The sequence below is a fragment of the Typopeltis vanoorti genome, chromosome 17 (assembly GCF_054136105.1).
Source record: "Typopeltis vanoorti isolate ZY-2024b chromosome 17, IOZ_Tvanoo_1.0, whole genome shotgun sequence".
In the NCBI taxonomy this organism is placed as follows: domain Eukaryota; kingdom Metazoa; phylum Arthropoda; class Arachnida; order Uropygi; family Thelyphonidae; genus Typopeltis; species Typopeltis vanoorti.
In genome coordinates, this window is record NC_143565.1 from 75,179,546 (window position 1) to 75,205,390 (window position 25,845).

The window sequence follows — 25,845 nt, forward strand, 5'->3', positions numbered from 1 at the left end:
GCTCTTTCTAACATTTAAACTAAAAGCAATTCTTGTGATATTTTTTATAACAGAATTTAATGAAGTAAAAAGATTTTCAATAATTCGAAGCTAACTAAATCTCTATGAATCTATCTTCATTTAAATATGTGGTAAAATGTAAGCTTTCTCAGCGGATAACTCATGCATAATAGATTAAATTTTTGTATTCATATATTAGTAGTAGCAGATATAGAATTAGAGATATACTGATCTACAAAAATAATAACACTTAAAAGACCAATTATACTTTGTTATTTGACCAACAGATGGAGCCACCAAGAGATTTGAAATTATTTTCTGTTCTTGGGCTTGCAATCACGTGAGTTTGTTCATCGATATGATCTCTCTCTCTCTCTCTCTCTCTCTCTCTCTCTCTCTCTCTCTCCTTGTCATACGATACAAAAAAAAAATAAAAAATAAAAAATAGATAGTATCAAACAGTTCTCTACTTTTTTTTTTCAATACTTCACTTTTACATTCTGATACCGAAACCTTACAATTATCTCTGCTGAATCATTTTAAGAAAGCCATGCAACGATAATTAGGAACAAGTGGCTCGGCAAAATCTATATTTTCACAATGACAAACAAAATTCGGTACTAAGAAACTGAAGTTTCAGAAAGTGATAGCATAATTACAACATAAAGAGTTGGTTCTACCCTTTCTACAAGTTGTAAGTAATCATCAAAATGCTTAAAAGACACACTTCTAAAAACGATTATATTTTTCTGTTTAAGCAGCCATACTTGGAGACATTAAGGTTTAATTCAAAAAAAAGCTTTCGCAGTTTTAACTCAACGACACAGTAGACCTGTTTTTACAAAAGCAACAATTTTTTGACATTTGAAAAGATTCAAAGGTTTTAAAGTTTAAAAAAGCAAATTTGTGACTTTTCTATAAAGTAACCACTCTTCACTCTTACTGATTATCCTTTCATTTGATGGTTTTTGATATTAAGAAGCGTTTTCGATAACTTAAATAATTATATAATTTTTAAGAATTTTTTCAAATTTTAATTTTTATATGGTTTGTATTTTTATTTATTTTTACATTTCAGTAATCTTGCTCTAGAGACCAAACATGGAACTTTTTTTTCAAGCCACTTCAGACCTCAAGTAAGCGGGGACGACGGTTTCACACCGGGCGATGAAATTCATCTTCCAACTAAAGACAATTACAAACATCAATGACTACGGGAGATTCGAACCTTGTTGATCGAATGAACCTTGGAGATCCGGCCTTGTTGATCGAATGGTGTTAACCACTCGATCAACAAGGCCGGACAATTTAAATATAAGGAACAAAATGGATGTCGTATGTGAAATTAATTATATAATATTAACATTTTCGTCCTGACATGCATCGTCATTACAAAAAGAAAAAAAAAATGCAACAGAATAACATACAACTTAGCAGAGAAAAAATTCAGCAATGCGTCACGACAGCGTTCTTTATTATCAACAGTAAATAAATTCCTAGAGTAAAAAAATTCAGATCCATCCAAATTAGAAAGAATATAATTGATTTTCTTTATCAAGTCGTTCCACAAAGAATCCAATGTTCAATATTTTTGAGTTTTTCCAAATTACTCTGTGTTTAGTAAAGATGGCATTCCGCCTGGCCTGACTCTTCAGATTCATGAAACTTTATGTACGTCTAATGTTCCTCCGGACGAACAACTTCCAGACTGTCCAAAATGTGATAGACCACAAGAAATGAAGGTCTGCATCTCTTCGATGTAATCCCAGTCCAAGACTCATGTGTTGGGCATGTTTTGTCTTGCGATAAATTTAGCAGTAACATCATCCTACGTCTTATCAGCCATGTGTGGTTGGCCTACCGAAGTTTGTGCTATAAGTAAATAACAAAAGTACAATAAATAAATTAAGTTTGAAAATGTGAAGTATCATTAATTAACAAGATTATTATTTCAAGCTTTAAGTAACTCATTGTTTAAAAATAAATATTATTTTAAAAATATCTTAATTTTTTAATAATGCAGTTTTGTTTTGTTGATGTAATCGATTAATCATGTTATCGATTTATTTAAAAAAATTATAAATTTAATAATCAAAATGGAAATAATGAACCGTAATTTCTTTATCAATGAAAAATTACTGGTATTTGTTATTTATTTTCAGCTTTACTGCCTGCTCCTTTAATTTATGGAGCACTTACCGATGCTGCATGTACCGTATGGGAAGAAAAGTGTGGAACTAGAGGAAACTGTTGGATATACGATTCGGAAAAGTTCCGATTATATCTCCACGGCACTTCCATAATCTTTGTCTTGGCTGGTGTGATTTTTGACGTAATTACATTTTGTTTAAGCGACAGACTTGCAAATCTATATGATGATGACGATGACGAAATGGTCAAAAGAAGAAAAGAATTGGAAAAGGGAGAAAGATTTGTAAAATGGGAAGATGAAAGCGAAGACGTGATTTTTATGCGCTTTCTAAATGCCAAAAATAAGAAAATCCAGGAGCCTCGGTAAAAAAAGACTGTGTGTGTACATATTTATACAGAAGCGATAAAATCAAATGTGGGCTTGTGTTTTTTTTTAAGTCTGTTATTATTCATAAATAAATTCCGATGACATCAATTTTGAAATATATTTTCAGTTTTTGTTTCATTATTTCTAGTTTAGCGCGCACGCACACACACAAAATTGTTCGGTTTTTCTTTCATTTCATTCTTTCATTTCAGCGTTCTTGTATGAAATGAAATTTCATAAAAGAACGCTGTTCTAGACTGCATCCTCTCTGTTCCAACAACCAAGCAGAACAACTTACTATACTTCATTCACTTGCACATCTCAGGGAATTAGAACTCACCACTTCTGATTAAAATAGCAACAATGTACAGTGACATTAAAAGCATTATATATGGCATAAAAAAATCAGAACAACCATATAGCATTAATAGAACAGACAAGAAATCTGGTTTGGAATTTCACTCTAGAAGGATGGGAAATCAAGGGCTTCTGAGCGAAGGCGCATACTGGGGTAGCAGGAAACGAGAGAGCGGATCAGCTGGCTAAAGAAGCGGCTATAAACGAACGGTTAGAAACAAGTCACCAGAAGCACTCACAATCTGCCATAAAAACACTCAGAAGAAATAAGTCTAAACTTGTGGAAAGAAGAATGGAAAGCACCTAAAAACGAATCAACAACTAAAGAATTCTTGTCAAGTATCAGAAGCAGCCTCCGGCTTAAAATACACGCTATCTCTCCAGGTTTAACCACGCTACTAACGGGACATGGAAAATTAAGTCGCCTACCTCAGGTTTCATATTCTGGAATCGCCATCATATATCTTCAACAGACTGTCGATCACTTGCTTTACGACTCTCGGCTACTGGACTCCATCCGGATGCCCTTCATGCAGCACATCGTCACTTCGAGAGACGAGTGGCCAGTGTCAACACAGGGACTTATCCAAATATATTACTCAGAATTATTTAATTTTGCCACTAACATCGACTTCCAGTCGTTGTAATATAACATAAACTATTGATAATGTTTGAATTACATACTGTAAATATATGTAGATAAATAAATATGGATGTAAATGTAGGAATGTTTATATATAGATGTAAAAATATAAATGTAAATATGAATATTGATTTTAAAATATAAAGATAAATGTTAATCAGTTATTTAGAAGCTACATGTAATATATGCATTGGATTCAATGGAGCATCTAAGAAGTAAATTACCTCCTAGTAGGGTTACTATTGGGAGGAAAACACACACACACACACACACACACTTGTGTGTATGTGTGTTCGGTTTTTCTTTCACACACACACACACACACACACACACACACACACACACACACACACACACACACACACACACACACACACACACACACACACACACACACACACACACACACACACACGAGAGAGAGAGAGAGAGAGAGAGAGAGCTCAAAGTCTCATATACGAAAACTTCTAATTAATAAAAGAAAACATTGAAATGAACTATAAGATAAAGATAGAATACTTTCTTCAAGAAGGGAGGAGAGATACAATTGCAATCGATGGTAGAAACGGGTCTCCTGCACAAAATCATGAACTATAGAAGCTTAGAACAGAATAGCTCTGAAAGATAGAAAATGTATCAAAAAATATTCTAGTTATTACTATACATTAAAACTTTCTTCAGGGTGGCCCATCAGTCACGAATGGGTTTAAAATAAGTAGTTTTTTCATAACTAATTAAAAAAATCCAGGTTCGTATTTCATTTTAATCAAAAAAAAAAAAGAATAAAAACAATTAATAAATAAAAAAGTTATTAAACATTTAAATCCATTCCTGACTTATCTTCCACCCTGAAGTCGTCGAAAATTAAAGAAACTATGAACGCTTAAGAAAAGTGAAACTACGATACACTGCTGTGACCACCTGTAGTATAAAGAAATTGAAATAATAAATGCCCCAAATGGAGCATTAGATATAGAAATAAACATGGATAAACACGAGAAGGTAATTTATAGATTCTATAACAATCAGCTCCATCTATACGATATATTCATGTGACCAATTTCCAGTACTCCTTGATGAATAGTTTGAATATGTAAAAATAATGTGGAATACATCGTTTAGAACAGCGCTTCCCAAACTGTAGGCCATAAGTTTATTGAGGGAGGCCGTGAAATAATGAGATAAAGTTTTGAAAATGTTTTAAGACTAAATAGATTTTTTTATCTTAAAAGAAACGTATTTCATTTTTATTATTTATTATTTATTTTTTGTTATTTTTTTATATTTTAATGGAAAAAATCACACATTGGTTCACAAATTTTACTTTCTGCGTATTTCGGCGCTTAATGAATATTAGTAAATATATGCTTATTTATCTAAGTTTCATTTCAAAGCAGAAATCTAAGAATTGCAGTTTCAAATATTTCACCTGATATTGACTTTTTGTGTAGCAGTATTGAAACACATCCATCACATGAAATTGTGATGGATGTGTTTTTCCACCAATAAGGTTTTAAGATCGTTTGGAGAACTACACTGAATAGAATCCAAATAACCACAATTAAATATAATTACACAGAGCAAGCCAGATTTTGAAAAGAACTTTTCGACTGTAGATTTTATAATCGAGGTTGCCATTGTACAAAGAACCAAGAGGCTCTGAAATAACTGTACACTCTTATTGACTTTAGAAGGCATTGGTTGTGACACAATAAAGCGTTGTTTTCCATAGACTTAAGAATTAATCATGCATCCGATGGATTCTGGAAATCTATACACATAAAACCTTACCCAGACTATCTTATTCAAATATTCTGTCAAGATCAAAATAAAAATCGAAGTCTGTTGAGAAGACGTTATTTCCCCAACTGTTTTCTGAGCTTCTGTCAAATCTTGATTCCGAAGTAATTCAAACGGAGGCATAAACAGAGCCCTATAAGTGAACATATTCCCCTCTTTGCCGATAACATTGTTGAAGGCTTTTAGAATCTAAAAGAATTGGAAAGTGTGCTAGTTGAGGTTCATTGCTACTGATATCAAAATTTTCTATCTAGCCAGATGAAACTAGATGGATGATGAATGGCGATTATCATACAAAAACATACAGTTCAATTAGAAAGTAACATTACGGCAATACTCAACGTAAATAAATATTTAGGGAAAATCATCCAAACTTAAAATAACATACTGCAAGAAATATGCAAAATAATGCAAACAACTCGTGTATCTTTCAGTAATATCCAGGAAACTATTATAACCAGAAGTAGCAATATGAAAACCAAATCTAAAACATTTTTTCTTTTGCTGTTCCTCACATGAGGCAGCAAAAGCTGGAACACTACTTTGATTTTAAAAAAAAGTCAAACATTTAATCACTATACAGTGCGAGCAACAGAAATAAAACTCTGCAACATAAATTTAAAGAAGGCACATTACAACATATAACAATCGTACAAACAACAGCAACAACGACGTGAAAAAGATTACTTACGATCAAATATCGAGATTAGAGGAAGAAAGAAGAAGGAGAAACAGATGGACATCCGGATTCAGAAACTGGTACTACTAGAAACATCACAAGATGTTGCTATCGTACTATTTCTAAGAATGGTATCAGAAAGAATACTAAGTAGATTACAGAATCCACTAATAAAATCTATGAGTTGAACCTTGAAAGAGAGAGAGAGAGAGAGAGAGTAAACTTTGCTGGATTTTTACATTATTCACGGAAATGTCATCCCTATTCCACTCGAGGTAACTGCCTGCTTCGTCTGAAGGAGTGGACAGCATACCCGTTCTGTAAACAGTATGAGGTCCGAATCGCACACACACACACACACACACACACACAGGAATCAGATTTGTGTAATAATAGATGGTCGAATACTTTTTCCCACCTGGAATGGGATCCCGACTTGCTTATTGGAGGCTTGAAGTGAAGTGAAATTTCGTCCAAAAGTTATAACTCTAGAGATGGGTTCTCAGATTATCTGATCTTAACCTATCTACGATACTATTAAAGGTTTACAACATTTCGTGTAAAGGATTCGCATAAACATATTAAAATAATTATTTAGCACCGAATTAATTTTTCCTGACTTCAAACTGCTTGCGCAACATTATTATTATTATTATTATTATTATTATTATTATTATTATTTACACTTCCACTGTTCAGGGATCTCAGAAAGCACGTGAAAAGCAAAAGGAGCCGTGAAACGGACCGAATGGCGATGTCAAGAGTGCCGTGAGAAAATGAAGAACAAAGACCAGACACCAAAGAAAAGTAACGACGCACATCAAGGTAAGCCGCTTCCGGATCCTAAAATTACAGATAACTTTGATTCATTTAAACTATTGGTGAAAGACTTGTTAAATACAGACATGGAACAAATTAACAAAAAATTCGAGGAGTATGAACATTACATACAGTTCAATAACATTAACAAGGAATTACTTCAACATTACCTATCGAAACAACAGAGCCACATATCGTATAACACGACCTACAACAACAACGCTCTACATCCCCACACCCTTCAACAACTCATACGGTTCTTTTGTGAGATCACATGAGATACCCACGCAACTCAACAACCTACCAAGAAATTTAAATCACGTAGATAACTACAGAATATTAAAAAACGAACTCTTGAAAATATACACAAAGTTAAGATACCATTAACACTAATATACACATCACAAATCACTAGCATCCAATGCCTACATCCCATACATAAACAGTAGCAACAACATAAATAGTGAAGGCAAAATCCCACTCTCTTCATAAAAGCTAACCCAAGCTTCGAAGTAAGTGGCATTAACTTGCCTCACTAATCTACAAGTAATCCTTATAAACAAATGCAGAAATTTGTTTGTATAATCACTCTTTCTCAAACTTTGAAAAAAAAAATATAAATAAAATTCTGTATAATCTTCATTGTTAATATTAGAAGAACATGTGTTGTAAATACATAACATAAAGGCAAAAAAGTATTATTAAAACTTTTAATTGAGATCCAATGTAGAAATTGCAGCACTTAGTGCTGAAATCTGTAAAATTATAAGGTACAATGTCACACATGATGTTTATTGTATGTATAAATATTTTAGCAATGAATAAATTATCATTATTATTAAAAAAAATTATTATTCCCAACATCATCAACAATACAAACATCACTAGCATCCAATGCTAACATCCCATACTTAAACAGTAGCAACAACATAAATAGTGAAGCCTAAATCCCAAAAGCTAACCCAAGCTTCGAAGTAGGTGGGGTTAACTCGCCTCACTCAACTACATGTAATCCTTATAACCAAAGAAGCAGATTATGTAATAAAACAGTTAGTAAAGTATACAACAATAAAGAAGATACTGAAGATACTGATTATTATGTGATGATATCATTAATATAATACTCTTATGTAACATGAAAAAATAATGTAATAAATTATTCTTATAATCAAAAAAATTATATAAACAAAAAAAATTATTATACAAAAAATTCTTAACGTTAGACGAACATGTGTTGTAAATACATAATATAGAGTCATAAAATACTATTAAACATTTAATTGAAATCAATGTAGAAAATGCAGCACTTGGAGCTGAATTCTGTAAAATTATAAGTTGCAATGTCACTCAAGATGTCTATTGTATGTGTAAATATTTTAGCAATCAATAAATTACTATTACTATTAAAAATTATTATTATTATTATTATGTATATTCCATATTCAAAAATTCTGCATAATCTTTATTGTTAATATTAGAAGATCATGTGTTGTAAATGCATAATATAAAGGCAAAAAAGTATTATTAGAAATTTTAATTGAAATCCAATGTAGGAAATGCAGCACTTAGTGCTGAACTCTGTAAAATTATAAGATTCAACGTTACACAAGATGTTTATTGTATGTATAAATATTTTAGCAATCAATAAAAAAATTTATTAACTTATTATATATATTAATATATAATATTAACAATATATTAATAATAATATATTATTATTATTAGCTACAGACACAAAGTCAACAACAAACTATGTATTTTCCACTCGTAACAAAACAGGAACTGAAAGAAGCACTCCTATAACTAAAACCAAAGACCACTCCAAGAATAGACAATATAAGACTCAGACCTTTTAACACACTTTGAACAAATAAATCCAATACTTTTGAGACTTGTGAACATAACATTCGACACAGGCATTATTCCACAACAACTAAAAACTGCAATAATTACGCCAATATTATATACGGTAAAAGAAACAATACTCAGAACTACAGACCAATGGCTACCCTACCAGTCATCTCAAAAATTCTAGAAAAAATAGCACACACACCAGACTACAAAACTATTTACAGAAGTACAACCTCATCTCACAAAGCCAATACGGCTTTCAGAAAACAAAAAGCACAATCACTTTATTAGAAGACATCGCCAACGCAATGACCAAAGCTCAACAAAAACAAGTATGCCGTCCTTATACTGCTTGACTTAACCAAAGCATTTGATACTCTTAACATGACATAGTACTCACCAAACTATACGCAATAGGCATAAGAGGAACACTGCATACATGGTTCAAGAACTACCTCTCAAACAGAACACAAGTAACAAAAATAGGTACATGTCACAGTCGGAGTATACAAGTAAAACACGGTGTACCTCAAGGTGCCATATTATCACCCACTCTATTCAACATATACATTAACGATGTTCATTACATATCCATAAGAAGTCAAATATTTCAATACACAGATGACACTGCACTACTAGCAATCCACACAGACATCAACACAGCTCTCTGCAAAGCACAGCAAGACCTAAACGAAATCACAACATACAATTATAATCAAAATGCAATTATAATCAAAGGCACCAAAACACAGATGTTGATAATACACAACCAAAGAATCATGCGCCCCGCATCACTATTGATACACTATCACACATACTGCTGCATTAACAACAAAAATACCTGCAAATGTCCCGAAATCAAACCTGTAACGCATGCAAAATATTTTGGTGTCTATATAGATTCCCACCTTAAATGGACAAAACATATAGAATACCTACATACCAAACTCCGCATCATCGCAGCAAAACTCTTCCAAGTAAAAGATTTTATTCCATCCAACATAAAAAACTCCTATATCACGGTATCTGCGAATCTCTACTCAGATTCGATATAACAATCTATGCAAACACATCAAACAGCCACCTAACAAAATTAGAAACATTACACAGGAAATTAAGTTAAGGGGATAATAAATCCCTCATTATTTTAAAGCGGGATACGAAACTCGGAGATCGAAATCTATCGAAATCTGAGAGTTTCATGCCGAAGAACTATCGGCGAGTCCAAGCGTAAATCAACACCTGGGTAGTACAACACTAGGGCAACTAGGAGCAAAGGTGGAGCAAGATCCATCACTATCCTTAATATTTTCTCATAATGTAAAACGCAGCTCCTAGGAGATGTATTACTGTTTTACATTATGAGGAGAGGACACTACCCAGACCGGATTCGACCTTTATTGAGGTCTCATCAGCGTGTAGGTAGACCTGGAATACCAAGGTTTAAGTGAACCGAACTTATATATATACCCCTACGAACGAATTGCCAGACCGGTGTACCAATATATTATTATTACTACGATAAATAGCCTCTTAGTTCTTTATCATTACACAGGAAAATTATGTCAACAGTGATTTGGACACCTTACAAACAACAACCAATATCTGACCAGCAGATGGCAACACAGAATCCTGAGCATTACAAACCTGAAACACTACATGACATTAACAAGGAATTACTTCAACATCACCTATCGAAACAACAGAGACACATATCGTATAACACGACCTACAACAACTCTCTACATCCCTACACCCTTCAACAACTCATTCGGTTCTTCTGTGAGATCACATCAGATACCCACGCAACTCAACAACCTACCAAGAAATTTAAAACACATAGATAACTACAGAACATTAAAAAACGAACTCTGGAAAATATACACAAAGTTAATACACCATTAACACTAACATACACATCACAAATCACCAGCATCCAATGCCTACAGCCCATGCATAAAACAATAACAAGAACATAAATAGTGAAAGCTAAATCCCACTCTCTTTATAAAAGCTAACCCAAGCTTCGAAGTAGGTGGGATTAACTTGCCTCACCCATCTACACGTAATCCTAATAAACAAATGCAGAAATGTAACAAAACAGTCAGTAAAGTAAATAACCATAAAGAAAATACTGAAGATACTGATTATTATGTGATAATATCATTAATATAATATTACTATGTAACATGAAAAAAATAATGTAATAAATTATTCTTCTTATTAAAAAATATGTAAATAACGAGTTTACATTGTATGTTTGTGAGAAATAGGAAATATAATATTTTAATTGCACATGTGTAACTCTGAACTATATAATTGTAAATTATTACTGTGATTGTTATTTTAAAAGATTGCAAAAAACTATGTTATCATCATTATTATTGAAATTTCATTATATGTAGCACTTGGTGCTGAATCTTGTAAAATAATATACTGAATGTTACTCAAAATGATAATTGTATATATGTAAATATTTGAGAGATCAATAAAAATAAAAAAAATTATTAGACTTCTATGAAGTCAAAAGACTCATCGCGATAGATCTCACTGTCACACACATAGTTTATCATACAGTGACTTAAATATATTCATTCTCTCTGCCCTCACTACACTCTAGGGCAATGCATTCTCATTATTCACCACTCTCCGTGCAAAAAACATGCTCTTTACCCCTTGCTCATACCACCTTACAGCTTCTACAGATGATCTCTTGTTCATCTTGTCCAAGATAGGGGAAGCCCTATCTTCCTCCATTCTATGCAGAACCTTTTCCAGATTAATTTGGTAATTACCCCTTAGCAAGTTATATCTCTCAGTCATATCACCTATCCACCAGATTTCAGAGACCAGAAACCACTTTAGTCAATCGTCTATGGACCCTTTCCCAATACGTCATCATTCTTCAGACAGGTAACCAAATCTGTGCAGAGTAATTCATATGCGGCCTGATCAAAGCCTTACACAGTGAAACATTATCATCCTTACTTCTATACGTTAGTGCCATCTGCATCTTTGTCATAATCCACTGTGCTTCCCTCGCAATTTTAGCAATGTGTCACAAACTTTTAGGCCTTTGTCCACAATCACTCACAGATATCTTACTCCTCCGCCTCCTCCAAGATATTTCCACTAAATATATGCTCTACATCCTCCCATCTTTACTTTTAAAATTTTTAAATCTTACACTTTGCAACATTAAACTGGTAACCCAGCGAACTTCCTTCAGCCAGTGCACTCAGATCCTCTTACAAAGTCACAGCATTCGCCTACTCATCAGAGTTCTCTTCAACTTTGCTTAATCTGCAAACAATATCAAGAAAATCAATGTGAAAAGTTACACGTATTTGACACTACTGAAATCAATTGAAATTTTTGGAAGAATTGTGTACCGGAAATAAATTATAAGGTAAATGCAATAATAAGACTTAAGAGACCCCCACCGACAACAAAAAATTTCATATTTCGAGCGTTGGCGAATTAATAAACTTTTAATCACTTTTCAATTATACTGAAGATTCATAAATTGCATTATTTTGGTTTCAGTTAATGGAGCCTACAGCAATTGCAGTACTTATTCATAGAAAATCATGTCCAAAATCATTCTCTGGGATATAAATACACTAATTATTATACATGGACTACTTTTAGTTGTAAAACTAAAGAATCCCTAGTGCATCTTGACTTTTCACTAGATATTATTTTCTTGTCCTAAAAAATAAACAAGTAGCGAAATAATGGAATAAATAATACAACAAATAAATAATGATAATAATACAATAAATAAATAAAATGAAATAAATAATTACTCACTTTAAACAGTTCTGAAGTTATTTCCAAAGTAAGTAACATTACAGAAAGGTACCTGATAAACATTTAGACAGCATAAAGTTGACAGTTTAACTTTTGTTGAATATACAGCAAGGATAAGGTTTTTCAGACTGTCTTTTAATGCAACATTCAGTATTTTACTGGTCTTAGATATCATTGATCTCGGTATTCCTCTTTTTTTTTATCTACCATTGTGGCATCAAATACCCGTTTTGCTAACTTTTCCTCCCATTCTGTTTAAGGTCACATGCCATCTCAGATTATTTCATTTGTACACATTCTTGAATGTTAACAATGCCAAGATCCTTCCTAATATCTTTATTTTTATAATGATTCTGCCATTGAAAATGACAGAATGTTTACTCGTCTAATTTTTCTCAAAACCATCATGTGGTCTCTAGTCTTTGATCAACTGATTTATTTCTAATCCAACTCACAGATTCCAGGATTTTCGATAATTTTCTCTTATTCCATACAACGTTATTCAACTGACTCCCCGCTACACCAATTTCTCTCTCCTTTTATTTATTTCTAAATTTAATTTGCTGTCTTCGCTTAAATAATTATACCGATATATTTGATCATTTCTGCAAAACATCATGTTCTCCAGATACCTTTCCACATTTCAGGCTTTTGGTACCGTAAATATTGATATGTACTCCTGCTTGCCTTCCTCCTGAATATTTCTTGCCACTGTTCTGCCAGTGATTGTTTCATTTAATTTTTATAATCTTTAATTCATTTTGCTGTACTCTTTCCTCCATTTCTATAATAGCCACTAGGACATTTTGCCACCTTCCTATTTATTATCTATATCGTTACCAAAGTCTTCCCATGACTTGTTTAGCTACTCTTACACATAGTGTATCTGTTTCTCTCGCTCTCTTTATTACATTTTTCTCTGTTCCCTTAAGGTAACTGTCAATCTACTTGCCAAGAACATTCGATAGGCTTCTTGTTTTCCAGAAACGCTTGTTTGCCACATGCATCCCTAGTTGAATAGTCTGCCACTGCATCTACAAAATTTGGATCTTGTTACCGAACTCTTTTATTTTAATGATATTTGAATAAATGAATGTAGAGTTTACCTCTAAAATGTGCTCGCTTTTAATTATCCTCTAAACCTGTGTAAAGATATCACCGTTGTTGATGATATTAGTTAATATTTTTCTTTCTTTTCGTGTATCTTCTCTCCATGTGAATCTTTGCACATCTTGATGTTGAACCGTGGTGTTACTGATGACTAATCCGTGACTTAAACAGAAATTCAAAAGTCACTTACCATTATTATTAGATATTATTATTTACTATTTTCTTCAAATTTTCCCCAAACACTTCTAAGTTTGGGATCTATTTACTATTATATCATTTAGATCTCTAGCAAAAACAAGCTTTTTCATTGACTTTACTTAGCTGCTTTCTCTAATGTCTGGAAAAATTCCTTCTTCGTTTCTTCCTTAGAAGAGCATTTTTCATCGACTTTATTCTAGCTTCCTTAGGACAGCATTCTGTAGGACCATAAGTACAATGAATTCCATTGTCCGATTCTCCGTTTTGAAATTTGTGCACAGAAATTGCTTGTCAATCAAGAAGTTTATCTCCATGTTTAGCGTTGAATGCTACCGCTACTCTTTCTGTAGAATCTCGTCCATTTAACATTTCATCTCGGTAATATCAATTATACATGTGGTGTTTCTCTAGTTCTTCTTCCAGTTTGACTTCTTTATATCGATAAGTCATGCTGATGGTGCATATCTTCAATTCTACTGGTGTTGAGTTTGAGTTTTTTCCCCTTCAATAGTTGACTTTTCACTGCTCATCCTGGTTTCACTGACGAAAACAGGGCTCCCCTGTTTTCGGAGGATACCCGAGTGGGCATGAAATTTCTTTATGATTTACCATCATTTCTGGTTTAGGGCAATGCAGAATACGGTTTGATGGCTCGTTTAGTGTGCAATTAATACCTACTAACATGGCGCACCACATGAAGGTGAGAACATTTGATCAGGAGCCTTAGTCGATTCTTCGCATTATTTAATGATTATGTTGATGTCATCTTCCAGTAATCTAGCTTTGGCTTTTAAGCGATCCGTTCTTAAGTTATCACTTTCGAATAATTCCTAATCACTCGTAGATCTTACAGGTTGTTTATAAATGTGTGTTTTTATTCATCGTTACGGTACTGCAAATTAAGTTTAAGAGGACCAAATGAGTTTGGAACTATATAGAGGATCTGATTATTTTTAAATTTGAGAAGGGGGGACAGTAAGAGTCTTTGTGGATATATCTGCCTGTATGAGGGAGAGAATTTTCTAGTAACAGTAAAAAAAGCTTACCATTTGACTCGCGAATTATTATAGCATCGTGAAAGGGTAACTCATCGTGTTGGCTTTTTCAAGAGAGAAACTAGATGCTGAGTTTTGATAAAGTTCGAAAATTCGTAATACAGAGTAATATTCAATAATTTACTGTTGAGTAGAGAATGGAAAAATTTTCTTCTAAGAATTTCAACATTTCTGCTACTGGCTTCATCACAAAAGTGAGGCAATAACATAGAAATTAGGTATGTCATGATATATTTTAAAGTATTTATTTCTGTTTAGATTAAGCAGATTTCACTATTGCAGATTATTTCTTAATTCAGTGCGCAGCAATCAAATGCTGCCCTCTGGTAGCTGATAAGCTTATAAAATAAGGAAAAAAAAAACTTGCTTAATCGAAATATGATAACCGTTGTATCTTAAGGATTCCTTTCAGTACTTTAACAACTTTTCAAACACAGTTTTTTTATGTTCATGAAAGATTCTAAACCTCCATAAAATTAATATTTTATATCGTGGATGTGCTTAGGATTTGGATAATCCAAGAGCTCTGGTTTGGAGATTAAATATGGAACTCTTTCAAGCAACGTTTGGAAATTGATTGCAGCGTCATTTGGTAAACTGATACGCACTGTATCTTTTACACTTCACAGTAAAAGAAAATGTTTACATACGATAAAATGTAAGCATGCTCTTCAACAAGAACTTTAAAACTGATAACATACATTACAGGGAATCATGGCAAACAAGGCCCGAAAGACAAATTTAGCTTAAAACTGTTTGTTTGACATTTTAACTAACATAATTAGAATTTTCTTTACAATTGTTGTGTTTATGATTGATCTGTGAATAGTATTCGATGTTTCATATATTTGGTTTTGTGTTTGTGCATTTTTCTGCAAGAGATTAATGAAATCTATATGACTGGAATCCACCAAATAATGTATACTGTATGTTCAGCAAAAGGAAAACATATATACGTTCAGAAAAATTTTACGATTCTTCTGTCAAGAATAATGATGTAACGTAGACAAACCAATAATCAACACGGGAAAAAGTTTTATAAAAATTATTCTAAATATTAAAATAATAACAATTATGTTAATACTTATATGGAATGGACATTTAAATTTGAAATTATATTTAAAAAGATTTAAAAATTTTTACAATAAATATTTAATTAAATTATGTTAACACATATGGAATGAATATTTAAATTTTCTTTTTCTTTTTTTTCCTCAGATATAATTTTACAATAAATGTTTTTTCCTATTTGTTAACTTAATCCAATCTCTCTCTCTCTCTCTCTCTCTCTCTCTCTCTCTCTCTCTCTCTCTCTCTCTCTCTCTCTCTCTCTCTCTCTCTCTCTCTCTCTCCCTGTCTCTGTCTCTCTTGTTGTTATTGTTACTGCTGCTGTGTTTGGCGTTTCTCCTGCTATATCATCTTTTTTTTTTCTTATCCTGATTTGCTACGAAATCTGAACATTGTATACGTTTATAAAGTTTTAAAATGTAGATATATTTGGATAAAAAGATCACTGATCCGTCCTCTTCTTCCTGTGGGGAAAACTATGACCTCGATCACTGGCACTGCTGCGTCTGATATGATAAATCAGAAAAAAGATTTTCCTTCAAGTTATATTGAGTTAAATTAAACGTTATTTTTTATGCTCTTTGCAGAAAATATTTCTGTAGATGAAATATTTCCATAAGAGAAACAGATTAAATCTAACAGATAAATAAATATTTGTTCATTCTCTTTAAGCTATATTATTAATAGTTCAGTTATCATCTGAAGATTTGTCGATTAGAGTGCGATACAATTCTTCGGTTGATTCATGATGTCTTGGAACATAATAATTCTCCATTTTAAGCTGAATAAATGCAAATAATTTGTATTTGTTTTTATTATTTTTTCTTTCTTTACTACTCATTTTTCGGTACAGAAGTATAGAATCCGTATAGAATCATCAGTATAGAAGACTGTTTCAAATATTGAAGATTTAAAAAACATTTAGTGATTTGCCTTTAGTGTGAGGCCGATGTCGAATTTTGCTATGATTTAATTGTTAATATGTTATATCCCGCATGGATCTATTCGACGTTTTCTTTCTCTTAAATATGGTCATTATTTTTCTTCATATTAGATAAACAGAAATCGTTGCAATGAGATTCGAAGACTGATATCAATATTGCTTTCCAAATACATCAAAGTGTTGCGTTTCCTCTAACGTATGAGCAGACGTTTTAAAGAGAGAGAGAAAAAAACAAATATTTTTGATAACATTTACTAGGATATGCGAGCTCTTCAGTTATTAAAAGATAGGTGACGAAACATAAAACTGTAAGAATTAATTTGTCGTCTTGACTGATGTTCAATACTCGATGTAATCAGAAATGCAAGACACATCTAACAAAAACAAATTGCATGGAGAGTCGCAAGAATTTCAATCAGTTTCCCTATGTGAGAAAAAAAAAACACCTCGGAAAAGCGAACGTATAAAAAGAAGAAAGAAAATGAAGAACCAGACTGTGGAATTTTTGGCTGTAGACCAATGTGGCTTCAGAAATCTGCTACACTAAAAGCATTCTCTTTTTTTTTGTGTCTGTTACTCCACATTTGGGGTATTAAATAGATAGAAAATACTCCTTGAAATACTCCAAATGTGGAGTAACACACACACACACAAAAAAAGAGAATGCTTTTAGTGTAGCACATTTTTGAAGCCACATTGGTCTACAGCCAAAAATTCCAGTCTGGTTCTTAATTTTCTTTCTTCTTTTTAAATGTTTGCTTTTCCGAGTTTATTTTTTTTTTTTTACTCACACTTCATAAAAATATTGCTCCTCTAAGGTGGAAATACACCTTAGAGGAGCAATATTCTTATGAAGTAAAACAACGGGGATACCTATGATTTGAAATGAAATCATTCCAGCATTATTAATTTTTTGTGATACTTTGAAGGAAAATGTCATAGATTACATCGTTTTGCAGGAAGGAGCAGAATTGTCCAGTATTTTCGGTGCGTTTTCATCATCTATGCTGTATTTTATTTACGGTTCTTCCGAGAATATCGGAAACAGTATTTTTGCAGAATATGTAAAAAAAAAAAAATAAAGTAGAGTTATATGAGCTTAAATCAAGAAACGAATCTCCTGGAAACAAATTCTTACTTTATAAGCAGTTTCATTCCTTTGTGATGGTAAAATTCTAAAAGGAGTTGGTGGTTCGGCCTTATATAGGGATAAGGACCAGACATTTCGATGATAACATGAAGAAAAAAATTCTCCTTTTTATTTTGGTAAGTACATTTCATCAATATAAGTGATACAGGTTATTTAAAAATATTTTTTTCGCCTTAAGGAAAGTATTTGTGATAAAGTAACATAACGTAGCTTTGAATAACTGAGTAATTCAGTGTATCTCGATTTGATCATATTAAGATGTCATTATCTTGACTATATCCATATCTCTAAAGTTTTATAATATTTAGAAGAATAATTAATCTAGTTTCAAGAATATTCAGTGCCAAAGGAAGTGATAATAATAATAATAATAATAATAATAATTATTATTATTATTATTATTATTATTATTATTATTATTATTATTATTATTATTATTATTATTATTATTATTATTATTATTATTATTATCAGACCTCCATGGAGTGATGACCTCTTGTTTTCCGTTTGTTCTTCCCTATTCTATGTAACACATCATACATAATAACGGGGATATTAATTTGTTAATATCCCCCTTCCTCCTCCTATCCACTAGTCTCTGCAATTTACCTATATTTTCTCAATCTGTCTTCATATTGAACATTCCAGAGACTAGAAATCAACTTAGTCAATCATCTTTCGACCTTTTCCAATATCACCTCGTCCTTTTGAAAACTAGGTGACCAACTCTGTGCACATTAATCCATATGTGGCCTCATGAAAGCCTTATACAATGGAATCATAACATTCTGACTTCTATATGTTAGTATCTTCTGCATTATTGCCATAATCTGTTGTCCTCTTCATGATTCTAGCAGTGTAGCTCCTAAATTTTAGGTCCTTATCCACAATCACTCCCAGATCTCTCATCTCCACCATTTCCTCCAATTGTATATCCCACTTTTGTTTCCTAATTTTAAAACCTTATACTTTGCAACATCGAACTGGTAACCTCAATCCCTTGCCCATTTAGCCAACGCATTCAAGTACTCTTGCCAAGCCACGACATCGAGTTCAACTTCATTTCTAATTGTTCTCCCTAACTTTGTATTATCTGCAATCAACTGAATATCGCCATTCAGACCTCTCCCGATATCATTAACATACAAGTTAAACAACAATGGTTCCAAAACAGACCCTTGAGATACACCACTAGTGTATCTCAAGTGGCTTTCTTTCACTAGTGGCTTTCCTCTTCTGGGTTATCGCTCCCCCATACACAATTTGTTGATAACTATTAAACAGCCAATCCCTTATCCAAAGTACTAACCTACTATCCAACCTCATGATTTCCACTTTAATCACGAACTCATCATGTGGCAATCTATCAAAGACCTTTACAAAACCACTGTGTATGCATCACCTTTATCCGATGTATTGGTCATCTTGTTATAATAAGTAAGCAGATTATTAAAAGACGATCTTTCTTTAACAAACCCATGCTAACCATCAAAGAGAATGCTGCTGTTATCAACCCAGTTGTGAATCTTGATCCTGACTAACTTCTTCTTTTCTTTAACTACAATTCCAGACATACAGACCCATAATTCGAAGCTTTATTTCTATCATCGTTACATTGCTACTTAATATTCAAAGAATTTTCTGATAGTTAAACAGCACCCTGCACCTTTTTTTGTTTTACTTTTTAAATTTTTATTTAAATATAATTTAAATTCATTTAAAATCAAAATTAAATTTAAAGTAATTTTACATTTATATTTAAATTTTTGATTTAAAAGTTTAACTTTTTAAATCTAATTTAAATGCACTTTAATTTCAATATGTTTAGTTATCTTAAAATATAATGCTAATTAAATTTAATCCAATTAAATTTCGATAATTATCATTAAGTTTTAATTATATCGATTTAAATTCAGTTTTAATTTAATTTTAATCCAAGATTTCAAAATATGGTCCGATCTTGAACTAGTAATATATGTATTAAGAAGATATAAGTCATTAAACGTACACTGCTTAGAAAAAAACGCAACAAACACCGACGTGGCCAAGTGTATCGTGCCACGTAAAGAGTCATGTGCTTGTCGACGATATAAATGCGAGGATTATGATGCTCCCAAGTCAGTGAAAATGTGTCCGGGTGAAATGGCTGAGAGAAGAGAACTGACGGAGTTTGAAAGAGACGTTGTGATAGGATGCCATGTTCCAGACCTAACTATTCATCAAACTCTCGACAAATTGGGCCATCCCAGGCCAAATCAGTGATACCATACTGAGTCAAATGCAAGTGCTATTCTCAGAGAACGACCCACCACACTTACTGAACGTAATTGTAGGGTGCTACGAAGGATAATATCTATAAACGGCCCTTCGAGTAATGCTACATACTCTATCGAGCAGATGGAAGGATGTAGGTGTGGTAGATGCCCGATGAACTTCTGTTACGAGTGCGTAACCCCAACTATGAAATTCGGAGGTGGCTGTGTGATGATGTATTGACAAGGTTCTTAATAAAACGTGTCGGCATATTACGGGCTGCCTTAAGCCTACAAAAATTTCTAGTCACTGTCTGTATTGCACCCCCTCACATCAGAAGGATTACACAGAATAGATATGAGCGGAAACAACAACTAAATGATGAAGGTATCCTTTGTATGGACAGGTTGCAGCATATAAGAGGCTAAGATCAAAGAAAAGTTTTATTCACTGAGTGGAAACGTTGGTTGATTCCATAAAAACAACAAGGCCAATAATGTGACAATAACAATCTCCAGAGGCTCTGAACTTAAACGAATCTTTTTCTTCCGGCATACATCTAGACTGGCAAAGATGGAAGACATTGAATAGACTTCGTTCCGGAATGGGCAGATAAAAGCAGAATATGGCCAGATGGGGCTACACAGACAATGACAGCTGGTCGTGTGGTGAAACACAAACCATGGATCATCTTCTGCCATGCAGCTTAATAGACATTAATAATATATGTACCCGAATAGATTTAATGCAGTGTAATGAAACAGATTCAAAGTATATTAGTCACTGGATGAGTGAAATTTGATATTTTATGTTTTTGCTCATATTTTATGAAAGTGGCATTTTTGTCTTTTAATATATGCTTTTAATCCCTATTTCGTTCGCAGGAAATAAATAAAAAGAAATAAAGTGTATCACTGTGAAATGATATCTCGAAATTCCGGTGTATGGTGAATTCTTGGTTCTTCTAAGAAGTACCTTGTGAATTTTTTAACAATTAAATATTTTAAGGAACTAATTTAGTTAGGATACTAGTTGCTTCCCACCTAATAAATTTCCATTTCATACTACTTCTCTGATTATGCATGGTTTGGGTTAATATATTAACCCAAGTTGTCTTTATTAATAAATTATGGCGAAATAACTTTACACAAATAACGGCGAAATAATCTTTTAATAAACTAATGTTGAAAATAAATTTTACTTATTTGTAAATTTTATTAATTTATCGATTTATTTTTTTCAGGATTCATTCCGTACCCACTAACTTCTGGAACCTTGAACATGTCTAATGAGGGAAGAAAGTTATGGGGAGAGTGGAAACTTTTGGATCTACGATGTTGACAAGTTTCGTTATTATTTGCATGTATTTTTCATTCTTCTTCGCTCTCCCAAACTACAATATCTGCAAGAAAAAGTCACGAATATTCAGAGATATACATGATGGGAGGAAATTTGCCAGCAAGGATATCTAGATATGACGTCACACATGAAAAATATATTAAGATATATATCCCACAGGGCAGAGTATAAAGCTATTTAATTTCTTGCACTACCACAAACATCAAAGATAACTCAAGGAAACCCAATGTGCCACGTATTTATAACGAGCTGCAGCAAATAGCAGTAAAAAATATGTTCTCAGAAGTGAATATCTGCTACAGTGTGACACTTGTTTCACTTTAATAGTCACTCTTAATAAAGCCTTAAGTCATACGAGTCAAAATGCATATAATGTATACAGATAAGCATTACAATTACATTCCAAAATCTCATTTCGTCGGTCTTTAGTTAAATATTTTTTTACTATCACTCTGAATGGTTAATCCATATTATTAATCCAAGTTAAATTACACAAACTTTTGTTTCGAACATGAATGTTTTGATTGTTACGGAAAACAGGTAGGAAAATGAATTTTTATTTCACATTCCTCTGGATATGCTTCTATGAATATGTTTAATGCAGAGAGGACTTAAAATGGCTAGATTATGCTAGAGAACTGCACAGAGACCTACTTATTTCTGCAACGATTCATACTGAATGCTTCTCGTCTTTCTAATCGCGTCTTTTACCAGTTTTTCAGTACTAGATTCTCTGTTCCTTGTGTTGTGCGCTTTGGATTTTATTCTAACTTTCATCTTATCACACCAACACGTGCTATTTGAATACAGCTCACTATTCTGCATCCAAAGTTGTAAATATCTCTCAAATTAGTATCGCATGAACACGTTTCTTTATAGAGTGCTACCATTATCTTAATTGTGTCGTCTCTCTCTCTCTCTCTCTCACACACACACACAAATGATATATACAATTTTGCCAAATATATTTCTTGTTCGCATCGGCGTGTGGGACTAATGGAAACGTAAATAGAAATTACCTTTAATAAAAATAAGTGCCATTATTGTAAAAGTGTAAAACAGTAAACAAGAAGAAGGATCGTATTGCATAGAAGAAATTTAGGCAATGTTATTTCTGTACAATTATTTGAAAATGACTGCTTAATTCAAAATTCAGTTTTCTAACAAAGTTGTCAAAGTATTTACAATTTTCTGAAGAAAACACAAACAAGCAGAAACTATTTTCTTAGTTGATAAAAGTTTAATTGTCAGGTTATTCTATTGTCCCAGTTGTGTTCAAATGAAACACAAGGACCTGGTTGTAGTGATAAAAATCTGAGATGACGACAAAGTTTTAACAAAACCGAAATTAACTTAAAGTTTCCCCCTTACTCTTTCACAATGCAGTTTTTATTTATACATTTTTAACTACATACAATTAAATTATAATGATGTTTGCTTATAATATGTTCAATAACATCATTAAATTTAAGGAGTATGTTTTTTATTCGTTTATTTCCCCTTATGACCAAATTATAAATAGCAAATTTATGATAAATGAGTACAACTACTAACCGTCCAATTGTATGAGATTTCATTTAGTGCAAACATGCCTTTTTTGAATCAGTTTTTTTTTTAAGACAAATGATAAACATAGATAACATATATGAGGAAACTTTGCTCTTGCAGCCTCTATCACTGAGATTTCTTATATATTATCTAAAAATGCTTACGGAAGTGTCTCACATAATCTAGACGAAGTCTGAAAATTTCCCACCATGAAACCTGATAAGATGAAAGATGGAAATTCTCACAGCTTAGACACAAACCTCCACAAAGGTCTCTGAAAGCTGTACAAAAAACTATTAGTAAATCTATACTACATTTGTACCGTTTTTGTGGGGTAAGGATATTTTGTTTTTCATTTTTATCAGTTATACATATATATATATATATATATATATATATATATATTTGTAATTGATGTCGATCGAAAAAGAAGAATCCATCTTGTGAATTTACCCAAACGTTTCCTCTGTTTCTATGAAACATATTAAAAGGAATTTGTTTGTTTAGACCTCTGCATGGCAGTAAGTATTTAGATTTAGATGATAGTGTGAAGAAAATAAAAAAAATACTCCAGAGCATTTTGGTAAGCTAGCCTCATTGATAACTAAAGTCAATCAGTGTTTAATGTCTGAAGTACGCTAAACTTATAACAAATGATTGAGGAAAGTATGAAACGGAGTTTCAGTCTTAAACAATTAATCACCAAACCGGCCTTGACGTGTTTACACGTGAGTAATTGCATGAATGCGAAGTCCATGAAGTTAGTATAATATTCGGATATTATCGAAATAACATGGATACGAAGCTTACGTTTTTTTATAAATTAGAAATTCAATCAGAATTCTATGCTGAGAAGATTGTCTGTTTACAGTGTGACATGCAGCCCATAAATGTTTTTCGAACTACGATTATATTTGGCTATAATCTTCTTTACTATCCTTTTCCATAGGTTGTAGTTCTATAGCTTTTTTTCGCCGTTGATAGTTCCATGATCAAAAGATTGTCAGATATATTTTAAAGAAAGTTCTTACTATCATCACTATTTTCAATTAAAAATCGTTTCGTATTTTCCAATATCCGACTTTATTTTAATTGGATATTGGAAAATATGGAATAGCTCACAAATGAGCTATTCAGTATTATTGAATATTATGGGCTGTTCATGAACCTCAAAATCTGTCGCCGAGAGTAGATTAGTAGCATAAACGTATTTTGGAAGTTAAAATTGAAACAATTAATACATATATTTACATTTTTCAGGAAATTAACATAGGAGCTATTGAAAAAATTTGTTATTATTATTATTATGTAAATTCCACTGCGATAAACTGGAAACCTGTTACACCTTTGATATTGGTAGACTAGGGATTAAATAAATACTACTCTACAGACGAAACACTGCACATCCAAAACCAATGTTCTGGGTTGTGCTGTTTTGTATTTATGGCCAAAGGACCTAAGGCTTCGACCTTTCAAATGAACACATTTTCCATTAAAGAATAGGCTTATTTGCAATTATTGTTCTCGATAAAGATTTTTTCCCCAAGTCCCAGGACTGAAAATTATTTTAAAGTATATTTGTTATTTATATTTATTATGCTTTTATAAAATGCATCAAAACTGCTAAATAGACTTTATTTTAATTTTAATGACATGATTAAGATCAAATCAATTTTGATCTTAATCATGTCATTAAGATCAAATATTCAACTGAGCTTTCATAGCCAAGTTTCGGCTTTACCCTCGCTCCATTTGTCATTATAAGACGGCTACAAAAATGTTTTTTTCCTTTCTAAAGTATCCCAAATTCTTGCATTTATGAGTCCAAAATATTTCGAAGATAAGTCGACAAACATTTTCGGTGTATATGAACTAATCTTAGGTTTAAAAGTTTTGTGTCATCTGAATGAACAGCATACATGTGAAATATCTTTAATTTCCATTACTGATCCACTTATCTAACGTAAGACTAAAACGGTGACCCGATTCAATTAATTCTTTAATTTTTAATATTTGGTATTTTTTTATGTCCATAGCAAAAGTAACATTAAGATATCTGACTGGTTCTTTAGTAATACATAAATCTGTCTGAAATTAATTAACGCATAAAAGAAATATTATCAATTGTTGGAATTGAGATTCCATCGTTTAGGGCCAATCTACATACAATCTTACACAACTTTCTTGCTTAATAAAAGTTTAAAATTGACTGATCAGCCTTAACGTATTTAGAACGTATGTGATTCACACGTTCTAAATGCCTTATCAGTCCACTAATCCACTATGAAGTTTGCTTTGGACAATAATTGTATTGAGTCACTTAGACAGTTTTATATTTCTTAAAATGTTTCCAAACTTCGGTTTGATTTATTTTCATTTTTAAACTAAAGTGAAAATATTAAAATTAAAATTATAAATCATTTTATCTTATCAACTTATTAAATGTGATCCAAATTTAAACGTAAATTTTGTGAACACGACGATTTGAAGTGACTAAGTATAGCGAAACGTCCATTTACGTGTGACTGTTTCATTGCCTTTGATTCAACCATCATCTATAATGTGTGCAATACAATATTCGTGTTATTAAACTTAAAAATTATAATAAATTCGACACTTTCCTCTTTGAGATTTATAAACTTAAATTTATAGAAATGGCTCGAGTCTCAAGCAGCTTTTCC

General features: G+C 32.3%; 1 protein-coding gene and 1 long non-coding RNA gene across 2 annotated transcripts in view; one reads left to right on the top strand and one right to left on the bottom strand.

Annotated features, from left to right (window-relative positions):
* Nucleotides 1–2,638, top strand: part of LOC150097500 (solute carrier organic anion transporter family member 74D-like) — a 44,614-nt gene extending 41,976 nt beyond the window's left edge. The window contains exon 9 of the mRNA XM_090407670.1: nucleotides 2,163–2,638. Within this exon, the coding sequence (XP_090263796.1) occupies nucleotides 2,163–2,518 (356 nt within the window). The 3' untranslated portion in view covers nucleotides 2,519–2,638. The remainder of the gene's footprint in view (nucleotides 1–2,162) is intronic.
* LOC150097501 (uncharacterized) lies at nucleotides 1,460–15,009 on the bottom strand. Its single transcript, XR_016549708.1, has 2 exons — nucleotides 14,835–15,009; nucleotides 1,460–1,872 (listed from the first exon to the last, which is right to left on the bottom strand). It is a non-coding gene; the product is annotated as an uncharacterized LOC150097501 (long non-coding RNA).
* Nucleotides 15,010–25,845: the final 10,836 nt, after the last annotated feature.